At 38.1% G+C, this 19388-nt stretch overlaps 1 protein-coding gene across 3 annotated transcripts in view; it reads right to left on the reverse strand.

Annotated features, from left to right (window-relative positions):
- Positions 1–19388, reverse strand: part of LOC127651412 (FERM, ARHGEF and pleckstrin domain-containing protein 1-like) — a 145436-nt gene that overhangs the window by 3556 nt on the left and 122492 nt on the right. For all 3 annotated transcript variants that reach the window (XM_052137218.1, XM_052137219.1, XM_052137217.1), the window contains exons 17-25: positions 18585–18666; positions 13265–13502; positions 13020–13150; positions 12821–12889; positions 11754–11843; positions 11347–11429; positions 9913–10025; positions 7539–7702; positions 4140–4247 (exon numbers count right to left, since the gene is read on the reverse strand). In XM_052137218.1, coding sequence (XP_051993178.1) covers positions 4140–4247; positions 7539–7702; positions 9913–10025; positions 11347–11429; positions 11754–11843; positions 12821–12889; positions 13020–13150; positions 13265–13502; positions 18585–18666 — 1078 coding nt within the window. The remainder of the gene's footprint in view (positions 1–4139; positions 4248–7538; positions 7703–9912; positions 10026–11346; positions 11430–11753; positions 11844–12820; positions 12890–13019; positions 13151–13264; positions 13503–18584; positions 18667–19388) is intronic.

Genomic DNA, 19388 nt, shown 5'->3' on the forward strand with positions numbered 1-19388 from the left:
ACGGGTATAAAGGGAAGCGGGGCAGCGAGTGCCAGTAAGGATTTTCCCATGAGGAGCCGAAAATAAGGTACGGCCCTTTACAGTGGTAGGTCTAGTGCTGTGGCAGGACACAACGTCTCGTTCCTTCCCTTGGGGAACGGAGGTTACAACAGTAACCATGATGTTCCCCTTCTGTCACTCACTCAACGTTGTGTCGAATGAAGTGAAACAAGGTGTCCCATATAAAAACGCCATGCACTGACCGTGTTATGTGAACTGCCGATAAACGGTCTTTCCCGGTCCTATTCTTTCAGGGGGAAAAGACCCTGTGGAGGCCACATCCTGCCCAGTCTAGGGGGAGGTAAAATGTGGTAAACCACGAGGGTTGTGAAGCTGTACGTGGGAGAACGCATGCAGGTCCCCAACCATCTTGATGGAGGCTAACATGATCAGGAGGGCCAACTTCAGGGAGAGGGCCTTGAGCTCAACTGAATCAAGCAGCTCGAAGGGGGGTCTCTGATGGCCCGAGAGGACCACAGAGAGATCCCAGGAGGGGAACAGGCTAGGCCGGGGAGGGTTCAGTCTCTGGCCGCTTTTCAGGAACCTGATAATCAAGTCATGCTTAGCTAGGGACTTGCCATCTACTGCGTCGTGGTGGGCTGCAATAGCAGCTACATACACCTCCAAGGTGGAGGGGGACAGCCTCTCCCCCCCAGCCTCTCCTTCAGGAATGAAAGCACTGACCGAACTGCACACCTCTGCAGGTCTTCGGCTCGAGAAGAACACCAATTACCGAACAAGCGCCACTTTAGGGCATAAAGTTGCTTGGTGGAGGGAGCTCTGGCTTGGTTGATCGTGTCTATGACTGCAGGTGGTAGATCCACTAGATCTTTCGCATCCCCTTCAGGGGCCAGACGTGGAGGTTCCAGAGGTCTGGGTGCGGGTGCCAGAGGGATCCCCGTCCCTGAGAAGGTGCCTGAGAGGTGCTGTCACGAGGAGCGTAAGATCCAAGAACCAGGCCCGGGTGGACCAGTAAGGGGCCACCAGGATGACCTGTTTCTCATCCTCCCTGATCTTGCACAGCACCGGTGCAAGAAGGCTCACTGGGTGAAATGCGTACTTGCGCAGCCCCCGGGGCAAGCTGTCTGCCAGCGCGTCTATCCCAAGAGGAGCTCCTGTAAGGGAGTACCAGAGCGGGCAGTGGGAGTTGTCTTGGGAGGCAAAGAGATCTATCTGTGCCATGCCAAATTGGTCCATATCAGCTGGACCATCTGGGGTGGAGCCTCCACTCTCCACTGGGCAAAACCTGTCATCCGCCGTCATGTTACGGTTGCCAGGGATGTGAGTGGCGCGCAGCGACCTGAGTCGTGGCGGGTGAGTTGTGACATATGACGAGAGCCCACGGCGCCTTGGCGATTTATGTACGTTACCGTCGTGGTGCTGTCTGAACGGATCAACACATGCTTGCTCTTGGATTAGTGTGAGAAACCTCCGTAGGGCAAGAGATACAGCTAACAACTTAAGGCAGTAGAAGTGCCAATGCTGCCGGGGTCGTGTCCAGAGGCAGCGGCAGTGTGCCCATTGCACACAGCACCCCAACCCTGTCAAGGGGTGTCTGTGGTCACCACGACACGTCTGGACACCTGCTGCAAGGGGACTCCGGTCCGCAGAAAGCAGAGGTCTGTCCAAGGGTGTAAAGTGGGTCTGACGGCAAGAAGAGGTGATTGTCACATGGTATGTGCCGTGGTGCCATGCCCATCTCAGGACACAAGACTGTAGCCAGTGCTGAAGCGGTCTCGTATGCACAGAGCGGTGCAGCCGCGACTGAGGATGCCATATGACCCAGGAGCCTCTGGAATTGTTTTAGAGGGACCGCTGTGCCGGGCTTGAAGAGAGCGAGGCACCTGAGCACTGACCAAGCACACTCGTTGGTGAGACACGCTGTCATTGAGGCGGAGGTTTCCAGTCCAGCCTCGTGCTCACAGCGGCCCGGGAAAGCATAGCGGACATCTACGTGTCAGCCTCAGTCTGGGCGAGCAGACCCGAAGGTGGCAGCCCAGACGAGTCATCAGCATCAGACGCCGATGTGACACTCTCCGCAGCGGTGATATTGTCATCCAATTCTGGGGGCTCAAGGGAGAATGAGGTGATCCAGATGAGGTGAGCCGCACTCATCCCGAGCTCGGACGGAAGCAAGCAAGCATGCCGGGGGGGGGGTGGTTCGTGGGGATTTACCCGGCGAAACAGAGCCCGTCGTCATCCCCAAATCGCCTTCATCGCCAGCCGGGTCATCCTCCATCCCGTGGGAAAAAGAAACGATGTGGGGGCGGCTGAAGTGGCTTTCTCTCATGAGAAAAGAAAGCCTTGACCGCAATGTTGCCATGGCTATGTTCTCGCACGGAGAACATGAACCATTCATAAAAGCTGCCTGTGTGTGATCGCAGCCCAGGCACGCGAGGCAGCTTTTATGACCGTCAGAAGTGGAGAGAAATCAACCGCATCCAGGAACTACACAGAAGCGGAAAGACATCTATAAAAAGACGTGTCCTGAAAAGGATGTTCAAAGCCTGCTGTGTATTGCTCTTTTATGAGTGGGAACTCAAACTCTTTTAGAGGAAATAAACTCTTTTTAGGAGGAGAAACACTCTTTCAGGCAATGAAAGCGCTGTTGAAGTGCCCAGGGGCGTAAACTGCACAGCATGCAGATAGAGAGAATGCCAGCTGGAAATGTGCTGTAGATCCAACAGCAGTGCTTATCCCCAGTATAGGTGAGTGAAACAGTGGTGAACTCTGTTTGCTGTTGCACAAACGTTCGGCTCCAAAGAAAAATTCCGACTGGCACTCGCTGGCCCGCTTCCCTTTATACCTGTATGTCCGGGGCGGGGCATGCATATTCTGTCTGCCAACTTGACATTGGCCTTTTCTCAGGGTCAGAGGTACGTTTGGCGTCCCAGGAAGACCCCTTGTGTCACTTCATTCGACACAACATCGAGTGAGTGACAGAAGGGGAACAGGTGTTACAATTAGCCTTGTGCTCCCCTATATTCTATATTGGGGGTGTGTTGTTCTGGGCCCATTTGGGCAATAAATATAAGTAAAAAAACACAAATATAAGAATATATTGCATCACAACTTTTGTTTATTCTGAATGGTAAGATGAACTTGTATGTTATATTAAATTCTACACATGAATTCTGCTCTCTACCAGAAAATCCTAAAGGCGAATGACCGGTCATCAGTCCGGGAGTTGAAGCTCAAACGCAACTGGATTATGAAGCAAGACAATTATCTAAAGCATAGGAGTAAGTTCACATCTGAATTAAAGTTTTAATGTGGCCTAGAAAATGTCCTGACCTGAACCCAATTGAGATGTTGTGGCAGGACCTTAAACAGGCAGTTCATGTGCAAAAACCATCCAATGTGACTGAACTAAAGCAGTTCTGCAAAGAAGAGTGGGCCAAAATTCCACCACAGTGTTGTGAAAGACTGATCTCCAGTTATCGGAAGTGTTCGGATAACTTTTTTGCTTCAGGTTGTTTTATGTTATATCTGGTTTGAAGATCTAAAACAATTTAGTGTGAAAAGTACACAAAAATGTAAGAAATCTGGAAAGGGGCAAATCATTTTTCACACCACTGTATAAGTTATTGACTGAACTCTGTTCTGTCTTGCACATGAGAGGATACTTGTGTTTTGCAGCAGCATAAAAAAAGGCCAAATTGCCATGTTGTTCACATTGCTGCCTGTATTTGAAAATCTTCCTGGTCGTAATACAGCGTCTTCATCACATGACCTCACTCATCCGTGATGTATGGATCCGTTGGATAACATGTCGATTTTACATGTATTATTGATGAATTACATATTTTGTAGGTGTTTAGGTCACCGTTATATGTTTAATAAATTTTATGCAAATTCGTAAGTTTTCTGGCTCGTCATTGGCTAAAATACAGACGCCTGAATATAATTACACGTACACACGTTATGTCGTCTGTACACGTTACGTGTAATTTATGCACAGTTTAGGGAGCATGATTCATTTAGTGTAGTTTTTCTTTAATTGCTTAATTTTTCTATAAAATGAATCACACTAAATTAATGTGTTAAACTGACAAACCTAAAAAAATTATTGTCTAAAAAATTTGAAAGAAATGTCTCACCTGATGTGTTTTGTAGAAGAACAAACTGAAGTTGGTGAAGACAACCCATAACTTCTGCCAGCCATTGCTGTTTTTAAACTTTCTTAGCAGATTCCCAGACAACTGATTCTGAAAAATAAAGATGAATTCAATAGGCAAAAAACTGCAACAGATAAAAGCGGAGAGAATTCTACACATACAACCAAGGTCCAAAATTAACTCCTCGAATTATGACAATAAATCTAGCTAAACATCTGGTTAGCCACTTCTGTTGAGTTGTCTTTAGTCATACTGTATGTCTAAACAACTTTAAACTGATTAGTCAGTGAGAGTCTAACTATTGTTCTTACGTTGCGATTTAATCTGGCATCATGTTCCATAAAATAGTTTTTTCTTTATTTTTACCAATTCATAAAACGTATTTCTTATTTACCCAACACAACTATTTTTTCTCTCATACTGTATGTCACTTTGTGAGTGTCAAATTTGAACCCTAGGGTTCAACAAAGATATGACTAACAGCACAAAGTTCTACCATGTCAATTTCAAGACTATGAACAGAACATCCAAGTCCTCTTATACTAGCTTTCAGAGGTTGGAACATTTGACAATGTCAGATGTCCTTTGTGCTGTTAGTACATACATACCTTAAGAATAAAAAACATTCAACGACAAAGAGGGAAATACATTGAAATGAACAGATACCACCACAGCCCAAAGTACAGTCAGTATTCAGAGGGTATGATGAAATGTTTGTCAGTTGAATAGCATGACGATTGTCCAATACTACAACTGGATCAGTTATAAATGGGCAGAGATGTAGAAAGTCCAACTCTGGATAAATTATGCTACTGTACTTTAGCTGTAGCATGTAGTATGTAACAATTTACAGTGCTGAATGTTAACATTAGTTTGGGGCTTATTGCATTTATAAAAACAGCAACAGAAGCAATATGATAAAAGATCAATGTTTAATAATTACATTCACAATAATCTGAATAAACAATTATTCACCAAATAATATAGTTAATTAGTCAAACTGTACACTGTTGATGGTTGTCAAGCAAAATAAAAGCATGGAATATTACTATATAATTTAATTTAAGGGATAGTTCACCCAAAAATTAAAATTCACCATTTAATCACCCTCATGCCATCCCAGATGTGTATGACTTTCTTTCTTCAGCTGAACACAAACAAAACGTTTAAAAAAAATATCTCAGCTCTGTAAGTTCATACAATGTAAATGATGATCAAACCTTTGTAGCTCCAAAATCCACATGAAGGAAACATAAAAGTAATACATAAGGCTCAAATCCATCCCTTCTGAAGCAATATAATAGGTATGGTTGAGAAACAGAATAATATAAAATAAGTATTTTCTTCTCTAAATCTCCACTTTCACATCTGAAATTAAAACTAAACAGGCACCACATGTGACTTTCAGATGTAAAAGTGGAGATTTAGAGTAAAAAAGGACTTAAATTTGGATCGGTTTCTCACCCAAACCTATTACATTGCTTCTGAAGGAATGGATTTAACCACTGGAGTCTTATGGAAAACTTCTATGTTTCCTTTGTCAATTTTGAAGCTACAAAGGTCTGATTCACTTGCATTGTGAGAACTACAGAGCTGAGATTTTCTTCTTAAAATCTTTGTTTGTGTTCTGCCGAAGAAAAAGTCTTGCACATCTGGGATGGTATGAGGGTGAGTAAATGAAGATCGAATTTTCATTTTTGAGTGAACAATCGCATTAAGCTTATTTTCCCAACCTCCATAAAATAGAAGAACAAGAGGAACAAACTCAAGAGCACCACCACAACATTACCGGTAATTTGCTGGTTGGACATTGCAATGAAGATGCATGTTTAACAATTTCCTGCAACATTTAGCAAATCAGCTGGTTTACAATGGCTTAGAAAGTGGTGTATCTAATCTGATTTTACATTTGGAAACTATCCATTTTATAAGTGTAAATATCATGCAGCATGGTCTATTTCTAAAGTAGAAAACATTAAAGGTGCTGTAAGCAATTCTTTCATGGAAATGTATGCAAAATATTTTCCTACTACCTTAAAGATATTAATGAAATAAGTGTCCTGAGATATCTCACCTGTCTCTGTGACAGCTGTAGACTTTGTAAACGGCAAACAAAAATGTGTCTGCGAACCACAGACATTGAGGCTTTTCACCTGTCAATCATTTTGCTCATTCTCATAGTATTATATTTGAATGGGACCACTGAGTTTGTGATTCATAATGTTTGTCAGATGACAGCGCTATTGTACCATGTTGCAGTTTTGAAATGAGGAATCAACGGCTCTTCATATGAAAGCTTCAGAATCCTAAAATCACTTGCAGCACCTTTAATGAAGCCCTCGCAGACAGGTTGTCCATTGAAGGATTTGCCTAGAGATGTATTCATGAATAGATCTTATCGGCTGAAATTTTGGATACTAACATTGTGGAAGACTTAGTAATAACTCAAAAGTTGTGGGTAAAATAATGCTACTCCCTAAAACTAATCATCACAAGCCAGTATGTGCAAGTTTACTGCTGTTTTACCTCTCTACTCCTGGGGGTTTCGCTAAAGGAGAGGCTCTGGGCACGATACCAACACACCACAGAGAGGGCCACAGGCCCCTGAGCCCTGAGTGGGGCTGCAATAGGAACCTCTGAGATTCTGACTGGACTTGAGACCTCTACCACAGCAGGGAGTTAAAACAGAGACAGAGAAAAGAACACAAACACAGAGAGAGTCACAGGAGACATGAACGAGACAGAAGAAACTGGGTTTGAAAAGGAGTAAAGACAGATTTTGAATTAGGATGAAGTCATGATTCAACAATCTGAAGAAGGGAGGGAGAACAGTGAAAGGAAACCAGGCGACAGCACGGAACAGGAAGTCAACAAGCTTCTGAAAACCAAGAAAACACAAGCGTTGAAGTGTTTAAACGAAGAGTAGGCCTGCACAGAATCTGCACAGAAATGCACAAAACAGTAGTCTTAGCTGGTTTAAAAGTATCCTAGCCTTGCCAAGCTGGTGTTCAGTTGGATTAGCTTGTCAGCTATATAATCTCCCAAAACCCCTCTAAAACCAGACCAGCCTAGAAGACCAGCAAAGACAAGCAAATTAGTTCAGGTAGGTTTAACTTGTTTTGTTTTTTTTCAGCAGCTTTTTCCAAATAAGAGTGTAGTACTCTCAATTTAAAATCAATTTTGTACATTTCTCCTCAAAATAAGCACAGAAAATATGGAGAAAAATATGCATAGATTCCATGCAGGACTACTTTTGTCTTGAAAACACAGTTTAAGTTACCAGAGGATGAGAGAGGGTGTTAAATACAAACACAGAGGAGAAACTAAGGTAAGATACAAAAAAACACTCTGAGTGCTAAAACGATAACTTCACTCTGGTACCTCTAAAGCTACGCTAAAATCCACCATTGATACGCTGGTGTTGCGATGCCAGCACACATGAACAGTGGTATTTCCACGGTGAGGTGCCTGTCGCTCGAGCGAGGTCTGTGAGGCGCTCAAATCATCTTCTGATTCCTGGTCTGCGCTAGACTCATCAGGGCATTCTGGGAAATTTGGGAAGAACAGCCATTTAACAAGAAAACAATAAGGGGTGGAAAAAATTCCATGGATGGTGTATTTTGTTTGGACATCTACCCTGGTATTAACATACATTTTGACATACTATGGTTGTAACATTGTTTTTAGGAGATGTACTGTAACATGGTAATGCCATGGCTTTTGGACATTGTACCATGATATTACTATGGTTGTTAGATGTATACCATGGCAATATTATGGTTATTGGGCATGTACCATTGTTATACATTGGGATTTGGACATGTTCAATGGCAAAACCAAGGCTTTCGAACATGCACCATGATAATACTGTTTTTTGTTAGTCATTTACCATGATAATAGTATGGGTTTTGGACGTTTGCTATGAAAATATAATGTTTTCTGGACATGGTACCATTTTAAAACTTGGATTTTTGACACGTATCATGGAAATACCATGTTTTTTCGGAATGTACAGTACTGTGCAAAAGTTTTAGGCACTTAAGATGTTTTCATGCATGTATCATTGTAATAATTTGGGTTTTGGACATGTAACAACATAATACTCTGTTTTATTGGACATTTACCATGATAATACTATGGTTTTTGAACATTTGCCATGAAAATATAATGTTTTCTGGACATGGTACCCTTTAGAACTGTGGATTTTTTTCAAACGTATCATGGAACTACAAAGGTTTTTGGCCATTACAATTTGGCAATTGTAATGGCTATTGGACATGTTTCATGTAAATAGCAAGGCTTTTGGACATGATAATACTATGGAATTTGGACATTTGCCATGGAAATACAATTTCTTCTGTACATGATGCCATGCTAAACCATGGTTTTTAGAAATGCTATTTTTTGGACACGTAACATCACATTCATGGTATTTTTTGAAGTGTCTAGAAGTAGTATGTGTACGCAATGGACCACGGTACACAAATATGGTAATCATTCAGTGCCATGGTACATATCAAGGGACCATGGTATGACCATCTGATACCATTAATGTACCATGGTACTGCCAGATTACATTCAAATCTAAACTAAAAACTAATTGAAATGAGATGCATCAAATGGCTCACAATATGTGAACAGTGTGTAAATAATTAATCAAAATTACTTATATTACATCTAGACTACAGAAACAATATAGTAAAAGAAAAGAGGTTAAGATCTAATTGAAGTGTAATTTAAGTAAAAGAATACATGCAGATCTCACTGTCATCTACACCTGCAAAGTAGACCTGTTAAATGATTTGAAAGATACAGTTACACTGGAAACCTGTGAAATGTGATGCTGAGACCCAATACAAACTGAGAATATAGATATGTTTGATCAACCATAATGTAAGTTCATAGCTGTAAACCCCCCCAAAATTTATACACTTTAAAGTCAGAATTATAAAGGAATAAATGCCATTGATTAGATAAAAAAAAAAAAAAAAACAGCAAACCGAATGGCATTTATTTGAAAGAATAGCACAAGCATACATTTTAAGCAAGACATTTTATAAAAATTGTATAGACATGTTATTTTACATAAATAATGTTTTTTTTTAAGTGTGACGTACTGTAATTGTCCAAGTAATTTTTGGGCCATGTCTCTTTTAATATCCTTTCAGTTCTTTACAATCAGTTGATGATCAAACATTTATTTATACCAACATAACATGGATGAGGTAAAGCCATTCAAGTCCTCTCTCGTTAATATGCACTCATTTAAAGATGCTCTTTACAAAACTGCTGGTTGACTTAAAGGGACAGTACTGGTTTTTAGCACGTGTTCAAGTCCATGTAAATGTTTATAAATTATGCATGTAAACAATAAATATGGAAAAAATATATAATATGTGCAATATATAGTTTTTATTGATGGAATACATACATTTATTTTCATTTTTTAAAAGCTAATGTGACAAAAATGATAAAGAAAACTAATAAAACAACATTTGTAAAATTAGTATTTTTGATTGTACTTAGTTAGAAGGTCACAAGTATAATTTACAGCCTTATCGGGGAGAGAATTTCATTCATTTGTAAGCTAAATATCTGTATCAATACCCAGCCCTACTTCTCCGCAACAAAACAAAGTTCACTTGTATTTTTAAAAAGTGGCCTGTTTTTGATTACTCAAAGCTTACTCAAAAGCTTAACTTAATTCAGTACTATCTTGCGCATTTTTCTTAAATGAGAAAACAGTTAAACTTACTGCTGTCAGTGAAACTACTGGACAGGATTTCAGATGAGGGATCGTTGCACTTGTCTGCCAGTTCAATCGCCATCTTGATATCCTCCAACCATTTCTCCATCTCAGATGCTGAACTGTGGAGGAAATGAGAAATTTACCCCATTTCCTTTCTTAAAACTTGGAGATGTGAACAGTTTGACATTTTTATACCTCTTATCTACAACCACCTGTCATAGAGTATTACAATACAATAGTCAAAGGGGTGTGTATACTGTATATCGGCTATATTACTGCTTTCAACTTGGCTTAGAATTGAGAGCCAGGACTATAAGTTTAAATATATATATATATATATATATATATATATATATATATATATATATATATATATATATATATACATACACACACACACATATACACAGTACTGTGCAAAAGTTTTAGGCACTTAAGATGTTTCACAAAAATATTTGTCTTAAGATGGTATTTTATATCTTCAGCTTTAGTGTGTCAATAGGAAATATACATTTTAGACTCCCAAACATTTATTTTACAAATAGAAAAATTAGAATAGAAAAATTGGGAGCCCTGCAAACAGATGTCATGGCCCCCACAGAGACCCCCGCATAAAGAGACAGAAGTAACTGAGACAGTCGAAATAGATACTGTGGTGAATTTCTCCCAGAAGCTTGGAACGTCCTATCTGCCAACAACCAAGAAAAAATTTGTAAGGTGTACCTAGGAGAATTGGGGCAGTTTTAAAGACAAAGGTGGTCACACCAAATACTGATTTAGCTTTCTTATGTTTACTGGACTTTGTATGATGTTAACTGATATATGAAAACTATTTATGGCATTATTTTTGAAGAGATCCTCACTATGCAACATTTTTCAAAAGTACCTAAAATTTTCCAACCCGCATCTCAGAATAGCATTGCAAGATGATATTCTTCTCACCACAATTGTACAGAGTGGTTATGTGATTTACTGTAGACTTTGTCAGTTCGAACTAGTCTGGCCATTCTCTGTTGACCTCTCTCATCAACATGGCATTTCAGTCCGTAGAACTGCCTCTCACTGGATGTTTTTTGTTTTTGGTACCATAAGTACCTAGAGACTGTTGTGTGTTAAATTCCCAGGAGATCAGCAGTTACAGAAATACTCAAACCAGCCCATCTGGCAGCCAATCGTGTGGCAGCAGTGCAGTGCATAAAATCATGAAGATATGGGTCAGGAGCTTCAGTTAATGTTCACATCAACCATCAGTATGGGGAAAAAATGCGATCTCAATGATTTGGACTGTGGCATGATTGTTGGTGCCAGATGGGATGGTTTGAGTACTTCTGTAACCGTTGATCTCCTAAGATTTTCATGCACAACAGTCTCTATAATTTACTGAGAATGGTGCCAAAAACTAAAAACATCCAGTTTTTCTGGTTTTAATGGTCCGTTTACCTGGCGGCCACGACAACAGACTGGCGCAGTCCAATCAGAGTGAATGAATGAGGGACGCCCCACTCATCTTCACTCTCATGAATCTACAGAAACACAGATGATGGATTAACCCACCGGTTAGCAAGACAATTACTGACCAAAGTTATACAAAGTTAATCTCTTTAAGAACATATCTAGGTTATATTTATACAGAACAATGGAGCACTTGTATGTGTTAATTTGTAATTAGTAACTAGAGATCTCAAGCAGGCACATGCCCAAAACAAAGTCCATACATTCACTGAGACATTGATTACATTTGTATATGGAAAGTTATTGTCAATGAAATGCAAACGATGTCTGTTTATGTAACAATGTATGGACTTGAAAGAAAGTTTACAGTTTCAGTCCTAGGTAAAATGACCCACCGTCATTCCATAGAGAGAAAGTTGGCCGTGCACTTTGAACTGATTGGATGGCATCATACCTCGACTTGTGTACATCAACACGTCATTAAACTACAACCATATCAAGAAAAGAAAATCATTAGATTGCTTTAATTCCTATAACGACATATGTAATTTCTGCACTACTAGTGGCACCAAACAAAATTGTAAAAATAATTACTGTTTTTAAACAGATTTCCTGAACATTCCCCGAAAAAAAATAAAAAATAGAAAAAAGAAAGAAAAAAGTAAAAAACGAGATGCAAAAAAAAAAAAAAAAGACAAGATACAAATTTTTTGTTGTAAAATAAAAAATGGGAAAAAACAAAATTAAGATAAGAGGGAAAAAAGAAAAGAGAAGGAAAAAAATGTGAAAAAATGCTGGAAAATTTAAAAAATGAAAAGGATAAAAAAAAACAAAAAAGACAAGATGATGAAAAAAACAAATTAAATAGAAAGAAAAAAGAAAAGATGAGATGTTGAAAAAATGAAAACAAAAAAGAAGATAAAAGAAAAGATGAGATGCTGAAAATTTTGAAAAAAAGATGCTAAAAAATTTGAAAATAGTAAAAAAAAAAAAAGAAACAAAGATGATGCTGGAAAAAACTAAGAAAATTAAAAAAAAAAGATGCTAAAAAATTTGAAAATAGTAAAAAAAAAGAAACAAAGATGATGCTGGAAAAAATTGAAGATCAATAAGAGACACTGAAAAAAATTCTGAAAAATCGAAAAGATGAGTTGCTGAAAGAAAATGAAAAACAAAAAAGAAGATAGCTGAAGCTGAAAAACATTTAAGGAAAAATGAAAAAGAGAAAAGATAATTATTATTTTTAAATAAAGCAGAGACGCTTGAAAGACATGACAAGGTGCAATAGTTTTAAAAGTCTGTCTAGCGAAAAACGCCTTGGATGTAAACGGAACAATATGATGTAAATTCAAAAAGTTGCTTTACTTTACTACTAAAATGTAATCTGATTATGTAATCCAAAAACTTGTAATGTGTTACACCCAACACTGCTGAATCTTGTGTGAGAGTAAGCGGCTCTTACCAGAAAAAACATTCTCTGCTGTAGACCTTTTCCAGACAGCTTACTGAGACAACCGAGCCTAATAAACTCCTGCCAAAACAAACCAAACTGGGTCAATGAGGGTGATACACAAGTCTTCAGTATATACTCGAGCATTTCTAATAGTTAGGGCCTACTACAACGGATCTTCTATTGCGTTGTTAAAGTCCATGAAACTAACCCTTCCTGGAACAGCAAGATTGTCAATGCCAATTAGATCTTTCTTAAGTTCAAGAAGTTTCTGGAAGTTCTCCATCTTAATGAGGGTGCCTTGTAGCTGCACGACCATTTCAGAAATATCAGCAAGTGCCGCTGGAATAGACAAAAGACATACGTAAATGAATTAGAAGGAAATCTAGTTGAAGACAGAAAAATCAAGAGAAAATCAAATTCAAGTTTGGGTGAACAAACGGTCCATTCGTGTACCTCGCGAATCTCTGAAGTCATCATGTGTCGGTGAGTAATGTTTGCACAGTCGCTCCAGGATCTGTTTGTAGTGCAGAAGCCGATGTAGCGGCCGCAGGAAAAAGATGTTGAGTGGCAGATAACAGACCTTCTGCAGCTCAAAGTCCCGACAGAGTCCTTCAAGCTTCCTGGAAGAGCGACATGTTTTCTCGAGCTCCAGCAACGCCTCAGAATGCTTCTGAAGATGTGCAGTTAGCAACTGAGGGGAAAGAGTTGATTTGTTTATTAATTGAGCCTTTACTATGCTCTGCCTATCTCGGTTACTGTTGATAGATCAGGGTTCACAGATTATTTTATATGAATGAATTTACGTTTAAGAGATTTACGTAAACAGTGTGATTCACTTCCATTGTAAGTGCCTATATATATATATATATATATATATATATATATATATATATATATATATATATATATATATATAAGGGCTGTCAATCGATTAACATTTTTAAATCAAATTAATTACATGGTGTCCCAATTAATTAATTGCGTTTAATCGCATATACAAATATTTGCTGAGAAAGCCCCTCATATAACAATAATTCAATATATAAAGATTAAATAATTATACATGTTATCTTTAAATATTTAAAAATAATTTTATATATCTATATATATATATATATATATATATATATATATATATATATACACTCACATAAAGGATTATTAGGAACACCTGTTCAATTTCTAATTAATGCAATTATCTAATCAACCAATCACATGGCAGTTGCTTCAATGCATTTAGGGGTGTGGCCCTGGTCAAGACAATCTCCTGAACTCTAAACTGAATGTCATAATGGGAATGAAAGGTGATTTAAGCAATTTTGAGCATGGCATGGTTGTTGGTGCCAGACGGGCCAGTCTGAGTATTTCACAATCTGCTCAGTTACTGGGATTTTCACGCACAACCATTTCTAGGGTTTACAAAGAATGGTGTGAAAAGGGAAAAACATCCAGTATGCGGCAGTCCTGTGGCCGAAAATGCCTTGTTGATGCTAGAGGTCAGAGGAGAATGGGCCGACTGATTCAAGCTGATAGAAGAGCAACTTTGCCTGACATAACCACTAGTTACAACCAAGGTATGCAGCAAAGCATTTGTGAAGCCACAACATGCACAACCTTGAGGCGGATGGGCTACAACAGCAGAAGACCCCACCGGGTACCACTCATCTCCACTACAAATAGGAAAAAGAGGCTACAATTTGCAAGAGCTCACCAAAATTGGACAGTTGAAGACTGGAAAAATGTTGCCTGGTCTGATGAGTCTCGATTTCTGTTGAGACATTCAGATGGTAGACTCAGAATTTGGCTTAAACAGAATGAGAACATGGATCCATCATGCCTTGTTACCACTGTGCAGGCTGGTGGTGGTGGTGTAATGGTGTGGGGGATGTTTTCTTGGCACACTTTAGGTCCCTTAGTGCCAATTGGGCATCGTTTAAATGCCACGGCCTACCTGAGCATTGTTTCTGACCATGTCCATTCCTTTATGGCCACCATGTACCCATCCTCTGATGGCTACTTCCAGCAGGATAATGCACCATGTCACAAAGCTCGAATCATTTCAAATTGGTTTCTTGAACATGACAATGAGTTCACTGTACTAAAATGGCCCCCACAGTCACCAGATCTCAACCCAATAGAGCATCTTTGGGATGTGGTGGAACGGGAGCTTCGTGCCCTGGATGTGCATCCCACAAATCTCCATCAACTGCAAGATGCTATCTATCAATATGGGCCAACATTTCTAAAGAATGCTTTCAGTACCTTGTTGAATCAATGCCACGTAGAATTAAGGCAGTTCTGAAGGCTGAAAGGGGTCAAACACAGTATTAGTATGGTGTTCCTAATAATCCTTTAGGTGAGTGTAATATATATATATATATATATATATATATATATATATATATATATATATATATATATATATATATATATATATATATATAGGCACTATCAATAAAAGTGCATGGGGTCAATCTATAAACATTAAAATACTCTGTTTCAAAAGTATAACCAAAAGACTTAAACAGTATGTCTTTAAACATGATTTTAGTGTGATAAAATCACTTACTAACCTTTTCTATGTAAAGATATATCAAATTTTGTTATTAAAGTCACTTCATTGCCATTACAATATTACACCATAAACCCTAAAATTATGATTTAAACAACTTTAAAGTAAAAAAATAGAGCATCTTTGGGATGTGGTGGAACGGAGCTTAGTGCCCTGGATGTGCATCCCACAAATCTCCATCAACTGCAAGATGCTATCTATCAATATGGGCCAACATTTCTAAAGAATGCTTTCAGTACCTTGTTGAATCAATGCCACGTAGAATTAAGGCAGTTCTGAAGGCGAAAGGGGTCAAACACAGTATTAGTATGGTGTTCCTAATAATCCTTTAGGTGAGTGTAATATATATATATATATATATATATATATATATATATATATATATATATATATATATATATATATATATATATATATATAGGCACTATCAATAAAAGTGCATGGGGTCAATCTATAAACATTAAAATACTCTGTTTCAAAAGTATAACCAAAAGACTTAAACAGTATGTCTTTAAACATGATTTTAGTGTGATAAAATCACTTACTAACCTTTTCTGCGTAAAGATATATCAAATTTTGTTATTAAAGTCACTTCATTGCCATTACAATATTACACCATAAACCCTAAAATTATGATTTAAACAACTTTAAAGTAAAAAAAATAGAGCATCTTTGGGATGTGGTGGAACGGGAGCTTCGTGCCCTGGATGTGCATCCCACAAATCTCCATCAACTGCAAGATGCTATCTATCAATATGGGCCAACATTTCTAAAGAATGCTTTCAGTACCTTGTTGAATCAATGCCACGTAGAATTAAGGCAGTTCTGAAGGCGAAAGGGGGTCAAACACAGTATTAGTATGGTGTTCCTAATAATCCTTTAGGTGAGTGTAATATATATATATATATATATATATATATATATATATATATATATATATATAGGCACTATCAATAAAAGTGCATGGGGTCAATCTATAAACATTAAAATACTCTGTTTCAAAAGTATAACCAAAAGACTTAAACAGTATGTCTTTAAACATGATTTTAGTGTGATAAAATCACTTACTAACCTTTTCTGCGTAAAGATATATCAAATTTTGTTATTAAAGTCACTTCATTGCCATTACAATATTACACCATAAACCCTAAAATTATGATTTAAACAACTTTAAAGTAAAAAAAATACACATGTTTTAACAGAAGAATTAATGTGTACTTTTTTAAAATTGCAATCATCACATTTCTGCACATCAAACCATCCAAATATTATCCCCATTCACTTCAATTGTAAGTGCCTCAGTGAAACCATTACTTTTTTATTATATATTGTTTGGTAATTAACATTATGCCACAAATCTGTCGATCGAGCTTAACTTGCATTACACCCAGAATGTTCCTTTAATGGTAAATGGTCTGCACTTATATAGCGCTTTTTTCTAACCTCAGAGGTTACCAAAACACTGTGTCCCAATCACCCATTCACACACACATTCATACACATATTCATACACCAATGGCGGCAGAGCTGCCATGCAAGGCGCTAACCTACCATTGGGAGCAACATGGGGTTCAGTGTCTTGCCCAAGGACACTTCGGCATGTGGAGTCGTGTGGGCCGGGATTCAAACCACCAACCCTGCGATTAGCAGCCGACCCGCTCTACCACCTGAGCCACAGCCGCCCCTAATCTTTCTACTCTGTTTGGTCATTTTTGAGCAAAATCAATGATTCCAATGTAATAAAAATGGTTTCATTTATCTGAGCCATAAAAAAAACTTAGTAACCTTTCCACCACTTGCCATCTGAACAAATAAAAAAAACTGGACTTGATTCGATAAGTCTAAGTGGTCATGAGAAAAAAAGTGACACACTTTTGATAAAATTTAGAATTACTACACAGTAAATGCTGCACAGAACACTGCAGCCATCTACAGGCCATTATTGTCTTAACATGATTTGCAAGTCATTTTATTTCTCTTTTATTTCAGTAGGAATGTGTACAATAGTCGACATTCAGTTATCCGTTCAACACGCCACCATTCGAATACCAAAATCACTATTCAGTTATTCTGCTTGTGCAATAGAGGTCTTCAACCCGACCCGTTCTGACAAACCTTCGGGTTTGGGTCAGTTTTTCAAGAACAGGAATGAGGGGCTGTTTAAACATGCTTTTGTGTGCTTCTGCAATTTTTTTTTATATATTATTAAGACATGCTGGATGGGCATCTTTGACTGATGCACTGAATCTCACAGTTTTTTTAATTCAGCATCTCGTGCAAGAGTAAAGTTAAAAACAACTTTCATTTTACAACCGTGTCACGACACACCAGTGTTGGGTTTTATCAACTGAGCTGCGATTTAGGTTGCAAAGAGGACTTCATGTGGCTAAACATGATTCCTGGTTGTTTTTCACCAAGGAAAGTTTTGGTGCTTTATAAATGGTAGGTTTTTTCCCTTTTGCTCTGGTGTGCATATTTATGTACAATAAATGTATTTATGTATAATTTCAATGCCATTTGATTTTAAACCACTTAACATCTGAAGCACCCAGAAGAGGCTGTTTGACTGCAGCAATGTAACTCCATGGTAAATGACAATACTTGTATTCACAGCCTCACAGAAATGTGAACCTGTCCGGGCAGAACGCATATACAGGCAGTGGCAATTTGATTATTTTTTGATTGAGTTTAATGTGATTTTATCATTTGAAGATCTATGTAGTGTACTATTTAGGCTCATAGCTCACTGTGCACTTTATTTGCTAATATTTAGAGTAGTGTTGAAGGAAATTCCATTGTAATAAACATTCTTTATTAAACCTCACGGTTAACCGAATGTTAAAAACGGTATCCGTGCACATACCTATTTATCACCATATGGCAGCAATCTGCCCCCAATACATGACACATTTCACAAGAGTGACATTTAAAGTGGGACTTTGTGAAGAGTCAATTTCATTAACCAAAACAAAACAGCTTCCTTATTCATGAGAAAAGTAAAGAGAACAAAGTGAAGACATTTTACATAGTGTCGACAACATAAGGATAGCACAGTATCTTCTTTATCCAAGGCACTCACAGAGCTTCACAAATAAAAGACGGGATTAGATCCAGGACATCCAAAATTAATATCTCACAGCATCATTAGAGATATCACAGAGGATCTCGACACAGAAAAATATGTACAGTAGATGTTCTGACCTTCAAACCCTGGATGTTCTTCAGCATGATGTCTCCAACACGCTGATAGTCTCCTTTGATGTGAGCATTTGATCGGCCTTCCCTGAGAACAAAAAACAGAATTCACTTTATTAATGAAATGTTTTATATGCCCATGTTTTTATAATGTGATTGAATGAATAATTCTGTTAATGTTAGTGGGAATTTCTGTTAGGCTCACCCAGAAGAACATTTTATGGAGATTATGTTTTGTTTATGTTATGATTGTTTTATTTACTATAAGCGTCAACACTGTTTCAGGTGTTTCTTCTAAAATTCTTTAGGAGAAATAAGAATAGATACAAATCAGTCAATTGCTGACATATAGTAACCTATCATATGTCATAAGAAGACTTGGAATAAAGTGCAGAAGTCATAAGAAATATTTTATAGTATGTTTTTCATATGCTTTATGTAGCTCGACAGCCACCTTCCACATTCACTATTACAGTATGGAATAAAAATATTCTTCAAAAAATATTTTATGTTCCACGAAGGAAAGAAAGTCATACAGGTTTAGAAGACCATGATGGTGATTAAATGATAACAGAATTTTTATATTCAGTTGAAATCTTCCTTCAAGTCCTTGACTGAAGTTCTCATGTTATCCAGTAGATGTCGCAGTTGAATCTCTACACCTTACTGAACACCTCAACAATAATGAACTCAACATCATCTATTACACAGTTGAGCGTTCCCTGTTCCCTCAACACATAAAGCTGTCACACCATCCACTGAACACAAAAAGCTTGATTAATCTTCCTGACACAGGTCCAAACCGGCTCC

This window comes from Xyrauchen texanus, chromosome 11, assembly GCF_025860055.1.
Source record: "Xyrauchen texanus isolate HMW12.3.18 chromosome 11, RBS_HiC_50CHRs, whole genome shotgun sequence".
Lineage (NCBI taxonomy): Eukaryota > Metazoa > Chordata > Actinopteri > Cypriniformes > Catostomidae > Xyrauchen > Xyrauchen texanus.